Raw genomic sequence first — 21,761 nt, forward strand, 5'->3', positions numbered from 1 at the left:
AAAGTTCTCATTTTCAGAGAATACGCTAATTCTAGTACTGTGGCACAGAATAAATAATAGTACTAGGTGCAGAAGATTCACTCTCTAACAAAACGCGTCTGTTACGATTAGAACAGATATGGCCGCTAGGTGACGACAGCGCCACGCGCGGCTTATGGCTAGCCACCAAAATTGGTGTGGGACGGATGTATTTGTAGCTACTTGTTGCGACGACGCGACGAAATCGCGAAGTGAGCCACGCCTGGTTTTACTTGGTATACTCGAGGAATAGAAATTGACCTAAACTATATCCTTGAGGTACTCTCATCTCATCCCTATCGTACAGTAGGGTTGCCAGATCGAAATGCGCTAATATCCGGAAAAATTATACATTTTTCGGGATTTTGGGACTTAAGTCGGGAAAAAAAACATTCAAGTTAAAGTAATTGTATTAAAAACAAAGATACATTCTTTATATTTACATGAATGGCACTGCGTCAGCTGCTCTGCCCATAGACGTTTTAATATAAATATAGTATAAATTCTTTGAGATCTTGAACAAACAAAAAACTCGACACGAAATTGTTGTTTTATAAAGTGAAGCTGTTTTCGGGACAGTTTTCACTTTGTCGGGAATCGGGAACACATGCTAAAAATCGGGAGAATCCCGCCAAATCCCGACCATCTGGCAACCCTAATCGTACTACTTGTTGCGACGCGACGAAATCGCGGAGTGAGCCACGCCTGCTTGTGGTTAGTGGTATTAAGCCTCCTCCACACTCGTGCGCGAATCATTCACGCGCATAGTCTGGAGGGGGCTTTACATATCGCTATTATCGCTGCACAGAGCGAGCTGCAAATACAACATTTATGAACGGTATTTATCTCCTTTTTTAGGTATTTGCGGCGCAAGTGCTTCCGGAAAGACTACAGTCGCCGCGAAAATAATAGAATCTCTTAACATGCCGTGGGTCACCATCGTCAGCATGGATTCCTTCTACAAGGTACGAATAATAATAGCTTAGTAAAAAGGCCTTTTTAGAAGCCTTCCCGCTCAAATATTAATGGAATTATGGTTATTTGGTGCTCGGCATACCCCGCAAGGCAACAATGAACCTGCCCCCGATATAGAAACTCAATGGAACTTTAACAAAGCTGACTTTCAACTTTTATATTCAAAAATCGCTGCAGTTGACTGGACACCTTTGTATAATTTAGATTTAGATAAGAGTTTAATTTATTTTTACGATACTTTTTATTCAATAATAGATGAGTGTGTTCCAAAAAAAAGGCAAAAGGGGGGAGGAACCATGTGCATTTATCCTGAGTGGTACACGGGGGAGATAATTCGGAATATCAAAGTTAAAGCTACCGTTCATAAAAAGTATAAATCTAGTAAATCAACCTTAGATTACGAAGCGTTTACTCAGTGCAGGGCTCGATTGAAAAATCAGATTAAGCAAGCGCATGAACACTATCGAGACCGGGTACAGAGTCATATGGCAAAAGATCCTAAATCATTTTGGAATTATATGAAATCAAAAAGAAGCAGCAGAGGTAAGAAAACAATATTAATGAATGGAGAACCTCTGTCAAGTGAACAAGTAAGTAGGGAATTTGCTAGGTTTTTTCACTCCGTGTACAGCGTGGAGGAGCCAAAGTTGGAGGTAAGTGCCGCAATAGTGGCAGCGGGCCCCGAGAACAGCGCGGCGCGGGTTCAGGTTGACAGACTAGATATACAGGACGTGCGGCGAGCCCTTCAAAAACTTAAGCCAAAAAAATCGGCAGGTCCGGATGGTATTCCATCGTACGTATTTAGGGACTGTAGAATGGTGCTGGCAGAGCCGCTATTGCACATCTTTAACCTCTGTCTTAAGTTAGAAGTATTCCCAGAAATTTGGAAAATTACTCGAGTAATACCGGTACCGAAAGGTGGATCTGGAGATAAGGCAGAGGATTATAGACCGGTGGCGGTTCTGTCAACACCGGCAAAGGTATTTGAATCGGCTATTCACAAGCGAGTATACGAGCAGGTGAGCGCGCAGCTCGCGGACGCGCAACACGGGTTTCGCCCGACACGAAGTACGGCCAGCAATCTTCTGAGTCACGTAGCGCAGATTATACCTATAGTAGATAGCGGGGGTCAAGCCGATACTGCTTACTTTGACTTCAAAAAAGCTTTCGATCTCGTCGATAACGACGTCTTGTTGTCAAGGTTGGCAGGCTTCGGTTTTACCCCCCACTTACTTGGTTTTTTTGCAGACTATATGAGGGACAGACAGCAATATGTAGAATATGAAGGGCACAGATCGAAACCTTATTTTACTAGATCAGGCGTAAGCCAGGGCAGTAATTTAGGGCCTCTCGAATTTTTATTAATGATAAACGACTTGCCTAAAACAGTAAAAGATGCAAAGTGTTTATTATTCGCAGATGACCTTAAGTTGTCCCTGGCAGTAAATAGTGAGGATGACTGTAAAACTTTGCAGGCGGATATCGACAGAGTCGTACAGTGGAGCAAGAAAAATCTTTTACAATTTAATACCAAAAAATGTATGACTATCTCTTTCTCTCGGGCGCGTACTCCCATTCAAAATAGTTATAAGGTAGATGGAGATGTAATGGTTAGAGTCACAGAAGTAAGGGATCTAGGAGTTAGTTTTAACACTGAGTTAACGTTTCGAAATCACATTTCGAATATTTGTAAAAAAGCATTCAGGAATCTAGGTTTTGTACTAAGGATGGCTAATGGATTCACAAATATGAAGGCTATAACATCTTTGTATAATGCATTAGTTAGAAGCCAGCTGGAATACAATGCTGAAATATGGGCTCCACACGAAGCAAAGTATATTTTTATGTTAGAGCGGATACAGAATAAGTTTATTAGGTATATGTATATGAGGCAATACGGCGTCTACCCGTTTTATCCGCTGATGTATCCGACATTGTTTATTTTAGGCATGGTCGGATACAATCAGCTGAAAGTCAGAAGGGAGCTAGCACTCGTTACATATATCTTTAAGCTGCTTAGAGGAAAGATATACAATGCGGATATATTGGGGTCGGTGGGTATTTGTGTTCCGCGCGCTTGCGTGGCGCGCCGGCAGCCCGGGCTGCTGGCGGTGCCGCGCGCGCGCACCAACCTGCTGCGCGAGGCGCCGATGACGCGCGCCGTGCGTACCCTGAACCTCATAGCCACGCATATAGACCTATTCTCATGTACGATCAGTGAATTCACAAAAGACGCATTATTAACTCTTTGTTATAATAGTGAATAGATTAGTATGTTATGTAAAAAAAAAAAGTCTGTTAGATATAGGTATGTACTTGTTTTTGTTTGTCTGTTTATGTTTGAGTTTTTTTTTTTTTTGCAACAATATCGCATTGGGTTCTGCCTGTAATGATATTTGTATGTGTGGAAATAAATAAAAAAAAAAAAATATTTCTGCTCAAAATGTAGTCATTCGAAAAGGTCTTGATAGTGTCCTAGCGCGTTTCTGAATGCCCGCAAAGTTAGAATACTTTAGAATTCAGTGACGAATTTCAGTTTCCATACAATGTTTTCCTTCAATAGCAGCAACTGGTAAATATCAAGTGATGTTCCGTCTAGTTCCAAGAGTTTCCTTGGAACAAGCCGGATTTCAAAGTCACATTCTTCATCCCTCGTGCCTACTAATCCAGGCTCTGTCACCACAGTAGCGTGCCTAGGGTTTTGGAGTAGGGCAAGCCGAAAGATATGTTTTCGTAATAACTGTCCAATCTTCACTCTTCGGGGTCAAATGCATCTGCTAGCGTGACGAGGCGAGCTAATCATAGCGCACGTCTGCTACGGAATGAATAATGTCATTTTGTATTTTGTTAGACAAATAGCTCGAGCTTGGTTTGTCGCTTTGAACATGTTTTTGTAGAACGCCGTCATATTTTGATAGCAACGATACAAGTTCCAAAAAATTGCCCCTATTTAATGAAGTGTTTGACTCATCGTGTCCTCTAAAAGGAAGTTCTTGCTGTGCTAAATGGCACACAATATCGACTAACCTCTGAAAAACACTACGATTGTTGTCAACACGCATGTTATGTTTTGATATTTCTTCTGATAATTGTCGCGACAAAGAGGCCTCGATCCTTTGTTTCCCAAAATTGCTAAAAGAAATCACTGCACACATATGTTTACCGGAATTCATGTGCCTCTTTATTGCTCCAGATAAATTATTTAAATCGTTATAGCCAGAAGTATTCCAAACGTTAATATCGTTCGAAAAAAATATGCAACACCAGCAATACATCTTATTTGTATGGGAACAACCAACAATCCAATGAGTTTTGTAGACGGCCCTACAGAAATTTCTCTTACGCGACTGACTTGACTGAGAAATACACAAGTCGGGTGTTGGTTTTGCCGCGGAAATTAGGTCCCGTTTTTCGACAAAGGTCAAAGACTTTACCTTGTTTTGGTTGACTAAAACGTGGACGCATTTCAAACCGTCACAAGGAACCACTTCTTGATCCATTGTTAACACTTATTAAACTAAGCGCCACAACAATGAACAAATTCACATTCACTATTTAATCAAATTCACTTAAACAAACTTTCGTTACTTTCGACTCGACCACTGACTCGGCTCAACTAAATAATAATACACTTGAAGTAAACGCGAACGCGCGCTGTGCGAACTTATGCAGCTAACTTCACACAAAATCCAAGCATAAATCGTCTTATAAAATTGCTATACATACCAACAAATAGTTACATCGTTCTTTGACGGTTTGTAGGCTGATAGTGCCCAGAGCGGGACGAAAAAGCAAGCACGGTTGCAAGCCAACGAGTGCGAGTTCGAGCAGGATAGCTAGAACATCCTCCGCCTGATTTAGTTCGCGCGGACGAGGCGCCACGCCGCGGCATAATTTTGCAACACGCTCGTGCCGCGGTTCGAGGCCGCTGTGGCTTGAATTTAATAATACGGGTTCGTTTGGCGCGCGATTTTCAAAATAATCTTTATTGATCTTATCACTACGTAATTTCGGTAAGGCAATTAGTTGCCTTAGGGCAAGCCCGGCTTTTGGGCTTGTATGGAAGTCCCGCCACTGTGTCACCACTTGTTTTTAGGGCTCCGTATCCAAAGGCTAAAAACGGGACCCCATAGTAATAGGAACTAAGACTCCACTGTCCGTCTGTCTATCTGTCTATCACCAGGCTGTAAGTATATTATAAACCGTGATAGCTAGACAATTGAAATGTTCACAGATGATGTATTTCTGTTGCCGCTATAACAACAAATACTAAAAAGTACGGAACCGTCTGTTAGCGAGTCCGACTCGCACTTGTCCGGTTTTTATTAACCGACTTCCAAATCCCAAAGGAGGAGGTTATCAATTCGGTTGTATGTTTTTTTTTTTATTTTAATTATTTTTATGTTTGTTACTCCATATCTCCGTCAGTACTGGACCGATTTTGAAAAATTTATTTTTTGATTGTATGTATATGCATACAGATTGGTCCCGTTTTTGTCAAAATCCAGTTCTGATGATGGGATCCATGAGGAATCGACGGAACTCCTCAAATCTTAAAGGCATACATATGGTGATTTTTGTGTTTTTATCAACAAATCAAGCATATACATTCAAAAACGTGACATTTGATGAAGTGGAACTGCTGATGATGATCAGAACGGAACTCTTCAACGACGCATAGTTCACGTTTGGCGATTTGTCCTCTTCGTTATGTTTGTTAAGCAAGTTTAGTTTTTAAGCCACATTTCTGTCAAGCTCGAGTTCTGATGATGGGATCCATAAGGAATCGAGGGAACTCCTCAAATCTTAAAGGCATACGTATAGAATTTTTTGTATTTTAGGTTTATAGAACTTTATTTTTTCTCAAAGAAATTATACATTTCACTTAAGGTGGTTCGATTTTCATACAAAATTCAATCAAAGCTCATTAAGTAACTACACACTAATAGTACATAAATATTTCCGCATTTATCTTCCTTCGAATATTCGTTTGCGCGAAATTAACAGGAAAACAATGTTTCATACAGAAATCATGCAAAAATCATAGTTAAATTTTCATCAATTTTACGTATGTGTGTGTCACAAATGTCGTGTACAGATACATTTGCGACGTTGCCATACCATTTCCGACGTTGCCGGGCTGACCACGGCGCGAATTTGGAGTGCCGTCATGTTTAGTGCAATTTTGTTGACACTGACGTTTGACAGGTACTTAATTGACCTAAGCGAGAATAAGTACCCGAAGTTCGTCAGCTTAGCTAAGAACTATCATGGCGTGTTATGCAAACAGTCGCTTTTTTGCTTACAAACGGAAGATTCCCGGTTCGATCCCCAGTCAATTGTATGCTGGAACATAACTTTTTGTATTTTTGTTACATCTAAATTTCGTATTGTTTTTTTATTTTTATTTAATTTTTCTTATTATCATAAATCGATTGATTAAGTATGGTATGGGCTACACGTATTCGTTTATTTTTGACAAAGAAAATTAGAAATTATACTCTACCTAATCTCTCTTATTTTTACAATCAGGACATCCTGACTGCAATAAAAAAGAGATATATAAAATTTCCTGTGGATAAAATAATGGATTTTGTCTATGAATGAAAAACACAATTATTACTATAGTTTGTTTTTTTTAGCATTAGAAATAAGGTAAACAATCTTGACGTGTCTTTTAATTGAAAAACACATTTTAAAAATAAGTTACGGCAAATATGTAACAATTATAAATCAAATACGATCATTTATATTCTTCTGCTTTCATAAGTAATAGTTTTTTGATTTTTAAAAAGCGTTTAAATCTGTGTGCCTAGCCAAGATGCCAGTCGTTCGCTCCGTAGCGAACGTTAGGGTAATACCTGTCTCTATCACTCTGCCATATTAATGCGACAGACACGGCTGCGCTTCGGTCGCTACGGAGCGTAAACCATTGGCACCTTGGCTAGGCACCCTGGTCATCTGGAAAGCGAAACACATACGGAACGCGTTTCTATTACTCAATACAGTGGCCAGTTGCAAATTCGGGCAAACTTAACTATACCTAAATCTGGGTGCCTAGCCAAGATGCCAGTCGTTCGCTCCGTAGCGAACGTTAGGGTAATACCTCTCTCTATCACTCTGTCATATTAATGCGACAGACACGGTTGCGCTTCGTTCGCTACGGAGCGTACACCATTGGCATCTTGGCTAGGCACCCTGGTCATCTGGAAAGCGAAACACATACGGAACGCTTTTCTATTACTCAATACAGTGGCCAGCTGCAGATTCGGCGGTAATCTTAACTATACCTAAATCTGGGTGCCTAGCCATGATGCCAGTCGTTCGCTCCGTAGCGAACGTTAGGGTAATACCTCTCTCTATCACTCTGCCATATTAATGCGACAGACACGGCTGCGCTTCAGTCGCTACGGAGCGTAAACCATTGGCACCTTGGCTAGGCACCCTGGTCATCTGGAAAGCGAAACACATACGGAACGCGTTTCTATTACTCAATAAAGTGGCCAGCTGCAGATTCGGTTTTAAAGTTAACTATACCTAAACCTGGGTGCCTAGCCACGATGCAGGCTAGTAGAGTTCTCTTTCACCTTCAGCAGAACCGGGAGATCCAAACCTACCTACTTTTCATCTAATAATCTCAAGAATCAGTGCATGATTCAAACTTTACCGGTTGCCGTGGTAAGACCTAGGATTTACCATATCGGTGTTGGTAAAAGCCCGAAGTAAACTAGTAAGATTTAACATTTCGGGCTTTTACCGATCGGCATCGGTAAAACCTAGGTTTTACCGGTAAATCCTAGGTTTTGCCGTACTTCGGGCTTTTACAGTAACATATATATAATAATTGCTCGTTTAAAGGTAAGATAACACAAAGGAGAAACAAAAAGAAATTACCTACTCGCACCAGTCTTGAACCCCAATCCTCTTGCACGTAGTTATTTCCACGAACATACCGTTACGCTATTGCAATGCAACATACCTACTTACGTTGTGTGAAATTGTCTACTACAAGGATCACGGAAACACTGTTTGCATGTGTGAGTAATACTAGGAAAAAGCGTGACAGCAACACTCCGTCGAATTAAAAAGGTGGTTTTTGCACAATGAAGTATTCAATGTTTACTTTAATTGTTCAATATTTATTTAAAGAGTGCGCGAAACATACTTTTAAGTATACAAATACCATGACCATTTCACAAAAAAATAAAACCTGAAATTTTGCAAAAGTGGTGCCATCTAGCGAGAGTTAAGTTTTGAGTAACCTAGGCGAACCACCTTAAGAGAAACTTAACTACAACAGAACTAAATATAAATAATCAGTAAGTATAGCGAGTGCATGCGTACTCACTTACAAAGCTCTTAACTACACTTAAAAATAAATAACAATTAAAAACAAAATGTTATTAAATTTACATTCCATTTTTCTTGCGCACAATGCGAAAGAAACTTAGTGTAATAAAATTTTACTACTTATTGATCTAACTATGAATAAGTTAACTAACCTATGTTTAATTAAACTCAGTTCTAAACAAAGACGATAAACCAGTAAACAGTGGGTAGAGAAGAATCTACAAATTGTTACCACAAAATATATCAGTTACTGTATATTGTATTTTAAGTATATTGTATTAAGGTCTACAATAGTACGCGCGCTGTTATTGTTTACTACTTGACGACCACTTGACGACAAACCTTTGAGCCGTACGTATCATAAAATTTTCATCATAAAATCAAGCATTTACATTAAAAACTGTCGCATTTGATGAAGTGGAACTGCTGATGATGATCAGAACAGAACTCTTCAACGACGCATAGTACATGTTTGGTGATTTCGAATTTCGATTTTGACTTGGACTGGGACCCGGACTCATACCCGGATCCGGTTCGGACCCGAACTCGGACTCGGACTCGGACCCGGACTCGGACCCGGACTCGGACCCGGACTCGGACCCGGACCCGGACTTGGACCGGGACTCGGACCCGGACTCTGACTCAGAGACCCGGACCTTGACCCGGAAAACCACTATGATACCTAAACTAAATAAACCACTATGATTACCTACCATAAAATGTGGGTATGATGATGCCAAACCCCTCCCGCTCAAACTCCCGTACACCGCACCGCATGCGCCGTTAAGTGGGTTAGGTTAGGTTTGAACTGCGATCCTCACAGAACCGAACAAAAGTGGGTTAGGTTTGGTTAGAACTGCGAGTCTTACAGAAACGAAATGCTACTAGAAAAGTGGGTTTGATTAGGTTCGAACTGCGATCCTCACAGAACCGAACTGCTATCAGAGAAGTGGGTTAGGTTAGGCTAGATAACTACGACCCTTACGGAAACGAAATGCTACTAGAAAGTAGGTACTGGTTTTACCTCCTTTTCTACATAGTGCACCATCTACCATAATCTTTCACCGGGCCCCATAGAAGTCGGTTTTTTTTTCTTAAAAATTATTGATAGTATACTCTCATCGGAAGGTCTCATCGGAAGATCAGCGCTGGAAGCCACCAGCAACATGCTGAGATGGGGCCATTTCGTGGCACTTTAATCTTATTTTGTGTTTTCTTTTATATAATGTATTGTGCCGATTGTTTGTGCTTACGAATAAATCAATTCTATTCTATACTAAATGTTGTATCGTATTCTTTTATCCCCCAGGTATTAAATGAGAAGCAACACCAAGCCGCGACCCGGAACGAGTACAATTTCGACCACCCGGACGCTTTTGACATGGAACTACTGAGTGGAGTGCTACAGCGACTCAAAGAGGGCAAGAAAGTTGAAGTGCCGATATACAACTACGTCACGCATTCTAGGGAGAATCGCACTGTGAGTATGTTCGCTCTTTCACTCTGTAGGTATTAAATGAGACGCAACATGAGTACAGTTTCGACCACCCGGACGCTTTTGACATGGAACTACTGAGTGGAGTGCTACAGCGACTCAAAGAGGGCAAGAAAGTTGAAGTGCCGATATACAACTACGTCACGCATTCTAGGGAGAATCGCACTGTGAGTATGTTCGCTCTTTCACTCTGTAGGTATTAAATGAGACGCAACATGAGTACAGTTTCGGCCACCCGGACGCTTTTGACATGGAACTACTGAGTAGAGTGCTACAGCGACTCAAAGAGGGCAAGAAAGTTGAAGTGCCGATATACAACTACGTCACGCATTCTAGGGAGAATCGCACTGTGAGTATGTTCGCTCTTTCACTCTGTAGGTGTTAAATGAGACACAACATGAGTACAATTTCGACCACCCGGACGCTTTTGACATGGAACTACTAAGTGGAGTGCTACAGCGACTCAAAGAGGGCAAGAAAGTTGAAGTGCCGATATACAACTACGTCACGCATTCTAGGGAGAATCGCACTGTGAGTATGTTCGCTCTTTCACTCTGTAGGTGTTAAATGAGACACAACATGAGTACAATTTCGACCACCCGGACGCTTTTGACATGGAACTACTAAGTGGAGTGCTACAGCGACTCAAAGAGGGCAAGAAAGTTGAAGTGCCGATATACAACTACGTCACGCATTCTAGGGAGAATCGTACTGTGAGTATGTTCGCTCTTTCACTCTGTAGGTGTTAAATGAGACACAACATGAGTACAATTTCGACCACCCGGACGCTTTTGACATGGAACTACTAAGTGGAGTGCTACAGCGACTCAAAGAGGGCAAGAAAGTTGAAGTGCCGATATACAACTACGTCACGCATTCTAGGGAGAATCGCACTGTGAGTATGTTCGCTCTTTCCCTCTGTAGGTGTTAAATGAGACGCAACATGAGTACAGTTTCGACTCCCAAGACGCTTTTACCCAAAATTAAGTCCCGTAAATAGAATACTAACTGTCTAATCTATCATACTCAAGGTTTGATAGCAGAACTTACCAAACCAAACGCATGAAAACAACGAATTTCGCGGGTGGTCCCTTCGATACAACCCGGCGATAAATCTGTCTAAAAAAAGCGAATTAAATATACTGAAACACACACAACTTGTCAGTAGAAAAAAACCGTGTAATTCGAATTTTCTATGAGACTCTTCACGCCAATTTTTTTTAAATTGCCTCTTTTTGTAGTGAAAAATTCTTAAGCGGCGCTGTGCACTTTTTGTGATGGGGAAAAAATGTTAAACTCGCGACAGCGTAAGACGTAAGACGCTTCGTAAGACGGACACGTGACCTGATCGAAAAACTGTTACAATGTCATTGAGTTTTCACTTCTGCCGGCACTCCCGGAGTGCAACCCAAGATGGCTGTGCCAGAGTATAGTTCTAAAAATGTTTGTGCTTCTGTCAGGCGTGACTCACTCCGCGATTTCGTCGCTTTGCTACAGGTAGTTAAAAGTACATCCGTTCGACCCCAATTTTGGGGTTTGCCATAAGCCGCGCGTGGCGCTGTCGCCATCTAGCGGCCATATCTGTGCTGATCGTGACAGACGCGTTTTGTTAGAGAGTGACCCTAGTAGCATTTTCGTTGGGGCCCACGGTGCCAACGGTAGGGAAAACGTTGGGATGAGGTTCGTTCCGTAGCCAACATTAATTTTGTATTGGCCCACCATCGCATTTACCAACATTCGCTGTGGCACAGATGCCCAACAATGGGCCTTTGTGTATTTTGGTACCGTTGGATAAACAACGATAATATTCGTTGGCCCAATGATGACATATATCGCATTTACCAACATTGGCAGTGGCAGTGATGCCCAACAATGGGCCTTTGTGTATTTTGCTACCGTTCGCTAAACAACGATAACATTCGTTGGCCCAATGGTGACGAATACCGCATTTACCAACATTGGCTGTGGTACGGATGCCCAACAATGGGCCTTTGTGTATTTTGGTAACGTTGGCTAGTCAATGATATCATCCGATGGCCCAATGATGACAAATATCTCATTTACCAACATTGGCTGTGGCACTGATGCCCAACAATGGGCCTTTGTTTATTTCTGGTAACGTTGGCTAATCAACGATATCATCCGATGGCCCAATGACGACAAATATCGCATTTACCAACATTGGCTGTAGCATTGATGCCCAACAACGGGCCTTTGTTTATTTTGGTAACGTTGGCTAATCAACGATATCATCCGATGGCCCAATGACGACAAATATCGCATTTACCAACACTGACTGTAGCATTGATGCCCAACAATGGGCCTTTGTGTATTTTGGTAACGTTGGCTAATCAACGATATCATCCGATGGCCCAATGATGACAAATATCGCATTTACCAACATTGGCTGTAGCATTGGTGCCCAACAATGGGCCTTTGTTTATTTTGGTAACGTTGGCTAATCAACGATATCATGCGATGGCCCAATACGACAAATATTGCATTTACCAACATTGGCTGTAGCATTGATGCCCAACAATGGGCCTTTGTGTATTTTGGTAACGTTGGCTAATCAACAATATCATCCGATGGCCCAATGATGACAAATATCGCATTTACCAACATTGGCTGTGGCATTGATGCCCAACAATGGGCCTTTGTTTATTTTGGTAACGTTGGCTAATCAACGATATCATACGATGGCCCATTGACGACAAATATCGCATTTACCAACATTGGCTGTAGCATTGATGCCCAACAATGGGCCTTTGTGTATTTTGCTACCGTTCGCTAAACAACAATAACATTCGTTGGCCCAATGGTGACGAATACCGCATTTACCAACATTGGCTGTGGCACTGACGCCTAACAATGGGCCTTTGTGTATTCTGGTACCGGTGGCTAAACAACGATAACATTCGTTGGCCCAGTGAGCACAAATATCGCATTTACCAACATTGGCTGTGGTACTGATGCCCAACAATACCAGTTGAGTTTGCTTGTGGCGTCACTAGATGGCGTTACTGTCTCCAAACATCGAAGTTATAGTTATTTTCTCGATTATTCCGGATATAATCATAATATTTTTTTAAAGTAACTTATAAATCTAATAGCTATAACTATAAAATTTATACATACATTTAAGAAATTGTATTTTACCAACATTTTCTCAATTTAAATCTCAAAAAACATAAATCTCGCTTACGAAGTTTCGAAGTGCGGTTAGTATATATACAAATTAGAGTGTATAGTAAGTGTACTTTCTTCAGCAGTACATATACTAAAATTGGAACGATACAGAGAAGATTAACAACAACTGCTGCCTAGGGCCTTCATGTGGATACAACCAATGCCTACCGTAGTGTAATTGTAATATTTATCAGCAAAGGCCCAACGTCGTATTACACAACCACTTACTTAACGTAGGGTAACTGTAGGACTCGTAAATAAAAGCCCATTACATAATTAGACTGTAGGGACACTATAAATTACACAACTATTTACCTACGGTAGTATTGTAAGAATCCTACACAAGGCCCAACGTTAAATTTACAATGTTGGCCCTTTGTGGGACAAGCTGTGTTGGGCCTTCAACCTGGTGCACGACTACCTACCGACCTACCTGACTTGCCGTTGGGTAATTGTTGAATTTGCAAACAGAAGCACAACGAAAAAATTGCCCTTTTTTATTTTTTTGCAGTTGGCCCTACATCAAGCCATACGGCCAAATGTAACAATTAACCAACCATCAAACAAATGTGTATAGGCCCAACCACGGCCCAACCAAAACCACCACCGTTGAATAATTGTATGATTTATTTAAATAGGCCCAACGAAAAAATTACTCTAATGGCCCTCTGTTGGGAATCTTAGGGAGGGCCTTTGTCGAGGGCCCTCCAGCAAATCGTACGGCCAAATGTAACAATTAACCAACCATCAAACAAATGTGTATAGGCCCAACCACGGCCCAACCAAAACCACCACCGTTGAATAATTGTATGATTTATTTAAATAGGCCCAACGAAAAAATTACTCTTATGGCCCTCTGTTGGGAATCTTCGGGAGGGCCTTTGTCGAGGGCCCTCCAGCAAATCGTACGGCCAAATATAACGGTTGCCCAACTAATACGTAAACAAAGGCCCAACAAAATCCATACAAGAAAATGCTATTAGGGGAGTCTTCTGTACCTAGTACTATTATTTATTCTGTGCTTCTGTTTACAGAAAACCATGTACGGAGCGAACGTGATAATCTTCGAAGGCATCCTAGCCTTTTACAACAGTGACGTCCTTAACATGTTGGACATGAAAGTATTTGTGGACACTGATGCTGACATAAGACTCGCCAGGCGACTTAGAAGGTACCATCCGCACCCATTGACGTATAATATCTAAGGACGAGCGTTACGGGCACTAAAAATGGTATTAAAGGTTGAACACTCCAAAACTTGGGCATTTATTTATACGTATAATTTAATTTTTCCATATTATATAAACTTTTTAGTAATATATTTATAAACTCCATAGTATGATGAATAAAAAATATTATGACAGCATGTCACTTCGATCATTCGTTTTCACGATGGCGAGCCTTGAACTTCAGCAGCGTGAAACGATTTTGCTCAAACACGCAGAAAATCCCCTTCTAAGCTACAGAGGACTAGCAAAGTTATTGAAATACCCGCAATCCACTGTTTGTTCTGTTTTAAAAAAGTTCCGAGAACGATTGACTATAGATCGGAAGTCAGGTTCTGGCGGAAAACAAGGCGTAAGACATAAAAAAAAAGAAGCCAAGGTTTTACAGCTTTTTAAGACAAATCCGAAGATCTCATCACGCGATGTCGCCAAAAAAGTGCAAATGTCACAATCTTTTGTGCAAAAAGTAAAGAAGAGAGCTGGATTAAGGTCTTACAAAGCTCAAGCTGCACCAGACCGCAATGCTCAGCAAAATTTGACGGCCAAACGAAGGGCAAGAAAGCTATACGACAATTTCTTAACAAAATTTAAATGCATCGTGTTGGACGACGAAACGTATATAAAAGCTGACTTCAAACAGATACCAGGCCAGGAGTTTTATACTAGTACGAGTCGCAAAGACGCTCCTGAGGACTGTAAGTTAAAAAAGAGGTCCAAGTTTCCAAAGAAGTACTTGCTCTGGCAAGCTATTTGCAGCTGCGGTAAAAAAAGTCGATCATTTATCACTACGGGCACTGTAAACAGCGAAATTTACAAGAAAGAATGTTTGGAGAAGCGACTATTACCCTTTCTGAAAAATCATACTTCGCAAGTTCCATTGTTTTGGCCCGATTTAGCAAGCTGCCACTATGCCAAAGCTGTGTTAGACTGGTACAAACAGAATGGTGTTGCTGTGGTACCTAAAAACAGCAATCCTCCTAATTGCCCTGAACTTAGGCCTGTCGAGCAATATTGGTCCATAATGAAAGGGATATTAAAAAAGAAGGGCGGGCAAATCAATTCTGTGGCTGATTTGCAAAAAACATGGAGTTGGGCTGGTAAAAAGTACCCTAACAATGCCGTGCAAGCATTGATGAGCAGCATTCGACGCAATGTGAGGGCAATGGCGTATTCAAGCCATAATTAAATACACATTTGTATGATCATAGATGTATGATAGTCATGTAAGCTAATCTAATAAAAAGTTTTTTCAATATTGTACTTGATTATGTTTTATTGACTACTTTATATGCCCACGTTTTGGGGTGTTCAACCTTTAGTTCAGCGGTGTTACTCACGAATTCCAGCCAATCGTGTAGTGTAACGCAACTAGTTGCGACGAATAGCGCGCGTAATGCGAACTCATCAACCAATCGCGTTGTAGCGGTGTCACGCCGATGTACTGGCACGCGTGACTCACTCCGCGATTTCGTCGCTTTGCTACAACAGGTAGCTAAAAGTACATTCGTTTCACGTTTCACCCCAATTGGGGAAAGCTATAAGCCGCGCGTGGCGCTGTCGCCACCTAGCGGCCATATCTGTGCTGATCGTAACAGACGCGTTTTGTTAGAGTGAGTCTTTTTCTGCAAATAAATTATTTCTATTTCTATTTCTTCTGTACCTAGTACTATTATTTATTCTGTGGTACTGGCCCCTGTCATGCCTCATTATTATTGTCTGTAAAGCCAGTCCATAGATATTTATATCAATGCACACACCGCGATTGTTGCGCCATTTAGGGTCCTAGTTAAATCGGTTGTTCAATATTTGCGCTATGGAATATCCAATTTAGCTAGAACCCTAAATGGCTCAATAATCACGGACTGTACAAGCAAAAATAAATATAAAACTCCAGACAACATCAAAACACCAGATTCGCTAGCATGACGTTCACGCGCGCTACACCGTATACCTAGCGCGACGTAGCGTAGCGCGTATCTGAAAACCATTTCAACAGACAACACTTTCTATTAATTTAAACGACAAAGCGATGTTTTATTGATTCAAATAGTATACTTGAAAATGTTATCAAAAGTAACTTTATGAATAACATTTTATAAATCTTGTGGATAATTTTCGTATTAACGCTGAGAGTTTCACAAAAATAGTATTTATTTGAAGCGATGGTGGCCGAGTGGATATGACGTACGACTTTAAAATCCGAAGGTCGCGGGTTCAAATCCTGGCTCGTACCAATGAGTTTTTTGGAACTTATGTACGAAATATTATTTGATATTAACCACTAGCTTTTCGGTGAAGGAAAACATCGTGAGGAAATCTGCATACATCTGCGAAGAAATTCAAAGGCGTATGTGAAGTATGTAGCGTGAGGACATAGCCCAAGCCCTCTCGCGCATGAGAGGAGGCCTGTGCCTAGCAGTGGGTCGTATGTAGCCTTAAATTATTATTATTTTAGAAGCTTTTATTTACTTTCACCTGACCGTTGTCTGTCTGTAATCAAATCTTGCAAGTTAAATTTGATCCACTTCCCGGTTTCCGATTGAGCTGAAATTTTGCCATGCATGTAGGTATAAGTCAGATGACAATGCAATATTATGGTACCATCGAGCTGATCTGATGATGGAGACAGGAGGTGGCCATAGGAACTCTGTGATGAAACAACGCAACCTAATTGTGTTAGGGTTTTTTAGAATAGTCTCGAGTAGTATAAGAAAAGTACAGTCAGCGATAAAAGCTTGTACCAAAAATGAAATTTTTGCCAAAAACTTATTAGTATATTTATTTATTTGCCTTTTTTTTTCAGGGATATAGTCCAACGCGGGCGCGACCTGGAAGGCGTGCTGAAGCAGTACATGACGCACGTGAAGCCGGCCTACCAGAGCTACATCGCGCCCTGCATGGCGCATGCGGACATCATAGTGCCGCGCGGAGGGGAGAACAAAGTCGCCATACATCTGATAGTACAGCACGTCCACAAACAATTGCAACTGGTTAGTATAAATACAGTAAACTTTAGTATATATACAGTTAATTTTAGTATAAATACAGTTATCTTTAGTATAAGAACAGTTAATATTAGTAAAAATACAGTAAATATTTATTATAATCGATCACAATCGAATTATTTTTCAGACTGCAATGCGGAATTTACAATACTGGAGTGATATACGACATTACTAAAGCGTTTGATTGTGTAAAGCACAATATTTTCATTAGTAAACTTTATTTCCTTGTTACTTTATGCCCTTTATGGCATTAAAAATAGCATTAGATCTCGTTAAATCATATTCAGCAGAGAGAAATCAAAAGGTAGCCATAAATTGAATTATTTCGCCCATTATAGCGATGGAGATGAGAGTACCTCAAGGATGTAGTTTAGGTCCATTTCTGTTCCTCGAGTATACCAAGTAATACTAAGCGTCAATATTGTGTGAGCACATTTTTCCATTGCCTTCGCCTTTGTACTTTCTTAATATGTGTATGATATGTAAAATAAAGTGTTTATTACTTAATTAATGTGTTTTGCGTTTTCAGAGAGGCTTCAAAGTTCGAGAGAAGCTCGCTATCGCGCATATCGGTCAGCCTGTACCAGACTCCCTATATCTTCTCAAAGATACGCCACAAGTGAGTGAATGTATAAATTTATTTTTCAATCTTTAAGGACCACCATATTTAAATCTTCAATGTGTGTCTTGCTTTCATTGTACTGCCATTACCATTGTGACAAAATGGTGGTGTCTTTGTGATGGATAAAATAGTTTGACCGTAATAATTATAAAGTCTATATTATTATGATCATAGTATTTACCATTTTGTTTTAACACATTTCGGTTGTGATTTATACGATCAACAATAAAAATAATCCGTTTTAAAAGCAATAAGCTGACTAATAAATGTTTGCAGGATCCTAAAGAAATTCAGACTAGGGGTTAAATACCGGGCTTATTCTATCTGTGTCGAGGGAGAAGTTTATGTGTAAAAATCATCTGCCAATCACAAATATAAGGGGCAGGGGGGCAATTTAGACCGGGGGATAATTTAAACTAATCGAAATATCTTCCATGTTTTACATTATTAATTAGAGTGCCATATATGTCCAGATAGCAAAAAAAGATGTGTCGTGTGTGTTATGCTTATGTGTGACTAGTTAATAATGTAAAACGTGGAAGATATTTCGATTAGTTTAAATTTTCCCCCAGCCTAAATTGCCCCCTGCACCTTATACCTTTTTGTTAATTGACATGTTACCACTTTTGATAATGATCGATAGATTTTCTGTTGCATAAAAGTAAAAAAAGTAAAGTAAAGTAAGTAAGTTGCGACTCGGCAAACGTAGTGTAGGACGCCCTCCGACCAGGTGGGATGACGATCTGCGAAAGACTGCAGGCAGATGCTGGATGCGGCAAGCTGAAGACAGGGCGCTTTGGCGCTCTTTAGGGGAGGGCTACTATATACTATAGCCTGATGATGATGATGATGATGATAAAAGTAAAAAAGATTGGACTTTTTTTTAGATTTAACATTATGGTAACCACAAATTCCCTCCGCCAGGTGCAAGGTCTCCACACGTTCATCCGCAACAAGGACACGCCCCGCGACGAGTTCATATTCTACTCCAAACGGCTCATGAGACTCGTCATAGAGTTCGCGCTGTCCTTGTTACCCTACTCGGAGAGGACCGTTGAAACGCCTCAGGGATTCTCTTACAAAGGTATTTTGAACTTATAGGTTAAGATTTAAGGTTGATTTTCAAGTTATGTTATTATTATGTGTAGAGTTAAAGGTGACTCAGCTCAGGTAAGAAAGCACATCAAATTGTATAAAAGCATCTCATAACAATCAGTCAGATTCATATAATATGTATTCTCATTTCTTTTATTGATTTTAATTTCTTTTCCTTTTGTAAGATTTGATATGTTTTCTGAAAGAGCTACGTATTTGTGATTTCATGTACATATATGTTTATTTTTTATATCAAATTCTATAAAGTTATGTACTCACTGAGTATAATTGCATGAATTCTATAGTAATTTAAATTGTATTTTTCTTAATTACTCGTAATGCATGTTAATTATAAGATGTAATAATGTTTTGAAAAGATGTGTCCCGCCGAGTTTGTTGCCGGTCCCATATTGGGATACCCTCCTCCAATTGAGGGGGGATTTAAATCTTCTCGGGGCAGAGGTGTACGGTTGGAGCCGGTAAAGGTTTATTTGACGTTCATAAGCGCATTGTAATATGCCTACTTGAATAAACTATTTTTTTATCTTTTATCTTATCTTTTAAGTGTATGTGTTGAAATAGTTCTGTTACCAACCCCCGATAATCTCTCGGGCAATTTTGAACCTAATAACTTTTAGCTTTTATAGCGTGTTAAAGTTCATTTTCGTGTGTAACAAATGTTAGGAAGCATTAATCATTGCCTTTTGTTTTAGTGGTAATTTCACCTATACTATCTTCGCAAATCATTGTATTAGTACAAATTAAATTAAACCTTATGTCTTTGCCCTAAGGTCGTAAATGCGACGTGGAGAAAATCTGCGGCGTTTCCATCCTCCGAGCCGGCGAGACCATGGAACAAGCCGTGTGCGATGTCTGCAAAGATATCCGTATAGGCAAGATACTCATACAGACCAACCAGGAGACTGATGAGCCTGAGGTGAGCCTTAACTGTATAGTAATAAGGTTGAAAATTCAATGGCAGTCTTTTCTGATCGCAACCGACACCAAGAAGTTTCGCCGCAATCTAAATTGCATCATAATGTTATAAGTTTAAGGATCAATTTGATGTGGAGTTACAAAATAAGTCTATGATATCTACGAAGATATCGAAGATATACGCACGGCACTTATACAGACCACGCTGAGGTGAACCTTAACGTTATATGAAAATAGGGTTGATATTTGAATATCAGTTCAAACAGTGAAGTACAGTTCAAATCAAATTACGATCGCATAAGGGTTCCCCCACATATGTCGACGTAGAATCGGCAAAATCCGATAGGAAAAAGCTTTATGTCGCCGCAATAAGAGCGAAAAAGGCTTCGTTCGGCTCGGCTCTCATCGGCCGGCGCCTGCCGACGCGTCGACGGCGTTTTCGCTCCTATTGCGCGGACATAAAGCTTTTTCCAATCGGATTTTGCCGAATGCGCGTCGATATATCTGGGGAGACCCTAAGGCAAGTTTTAAAAGGCTCAAGGTTGTCTGGAATTAATCCCTCTTTAGCGATAAGGCCACCTGCTATTTACCTCTTCTTTCTTAAGTCTGTGTATTGTTAGTGTTTATTTAGCGTGCCTGCATAAGATTTTAATATAAACTGGAAATGTAGATATATTGTGCCTGGGTTCATAATAAGTTTTTGGCAAAAAATTCATTTTTGGTACAAGCTTTTATCGCTGACTGTATTTTTCTTACGACAGACAACTAATACTCATCGAGACAATTCTAAAAACCCCTAACACAATTAGGTTGCGTTGTTTCATCACAGAGTTCCTATGGCCACCTCCTGTCTCCATCAGCTCGATGGTACCATAATATTGCATTGTCATCCGATTTATACATGCATGTAAAATCTCAGCTCAATCGGAAATCGGGAAGTTGATCAAATTTAACTTGCAAGATTTGATTACACACCGAAAACGGGACAGGTGAATCTAAATAAAAGCTTGTAAAAATTATACAACCGTCTGATTTCTAATATTGGTGCAAATCAAACAATTGAAAAAACACTTTAATTTTTTTAACCAACCTATTTCTCTTTCCAGTTATACTACCTCCGCCTACCAAAGGACATAAAGGACTACCGCGTGATCCTCATGGACGCCACCGTGGCCACGGGCGCCGCCGCCATCATGGCCATCCGCGTGCTGCTCGACCACGACGTGCCCGAGGACCACATCAGTCTAGTTTCATTGCTCATGGCGGAAATTGGCGTTCACTCGATAGCATACGCTTTTCCACAGGTAAGATTAAATGTCCTTAAAAACGGACATCACAAAAATTGTGTCTAAAAGGACGACTTGCACTTCCATTACAACTATCCTTTTAAGAATGACATGGCAAAATCTGATCTTCTTCCTCGCCTTATCCCGGCATTTTGCCACGGCTCAAGAGAGACTGGGGTCCGCTTGACAACTAATCCCATGATTTGACGTAGGCACTAGTTAGCACATGGCAAAATCTGATGTTGCGAAGCAAAAATATTCGTAGACCTGGGAACCTCCTGTCACCTGTCACCAGCGAGATACTACCTATCTTTGTTAAACAGTACAACGGGATTTAATCGCGTATTGAAGTTTTAATATTTACCTCCGACGTTTCGAGGACGACGCTGTCCCCGTGATCTCGATCTGAGAAGACTGGCTAAAGGACATCAACAACTTCTAGCCGCGGGTGTTTTTCGAACTACCCGCACTTGGTCTTGATTATTGTTTATCAGTTTGAACGTTTTTCGCACTAGGGATCTTAAAACTTAAATACGCTCAAGTCCCGTTGTACAATTTAATAAT

At 40.5% G+C, this 21,761-nt stretch overlaps 1 protein-coding gene across 1 annotated transcript in view; it reads left to right on the forward strand.

Moving 5' to 3' along the window:
• Positions 1 to 21,761, forward strand: part of LOC134668776 (uridine-cytidine kinase-like 1) — a 42,241-nt gene that overhangs the window by 15,688 nt on the left and 4,792 nt on the right. The window contains exons 4-11 of the mRNA XM_063526235.1: positions 877 to 983; positions 9,653 to 9,823; positions 14,062 to 14,198; positions 17,057 to 17,243; positions 17,788 to 17,877; positions 18,805 to 18,964; positions 19,767 to 19,912; positions 21,018 to 21,215. Of these exons, the coding sequence (XP_063382305.1) occupies positions 877 to 983; positions 9,653 to 9,823; positions 14,062 to 14,198; positions 17,057 to 17,243; positions 17,788 to 17,877; positions 18,805 to 18,964; positions 19,767 to 19,912; positions 21,018 to 21,215 (1,196 nt within the window). The remainder of the gene's footprint in view (positions 1 to 876; positions 984 to 9,652; positions 9,824 to 14,061; positions 14,199 to 17,056; positions 17,244 to 17,787; positions 17,878 to 18,804; positions 18,965 to 19,766; positions 19,913 to 21,017; positions 21,216 to 21,761) is intronic.

The sequence above is a fragment of the Cydia fagiglandana genome, chromosome 11 (assembly GCF_963556715.1).
Source record: "Cydia fagiglandana chromosome 11, ilCydFagi1.1, whole genome shotgun sequence".
Lineage (NCBI taxonomy): Eukaryota > Metazoa > Arthropoda > Insecta > Lepidoptera > Tortricidae > Cydia > Cydia fagiglandana.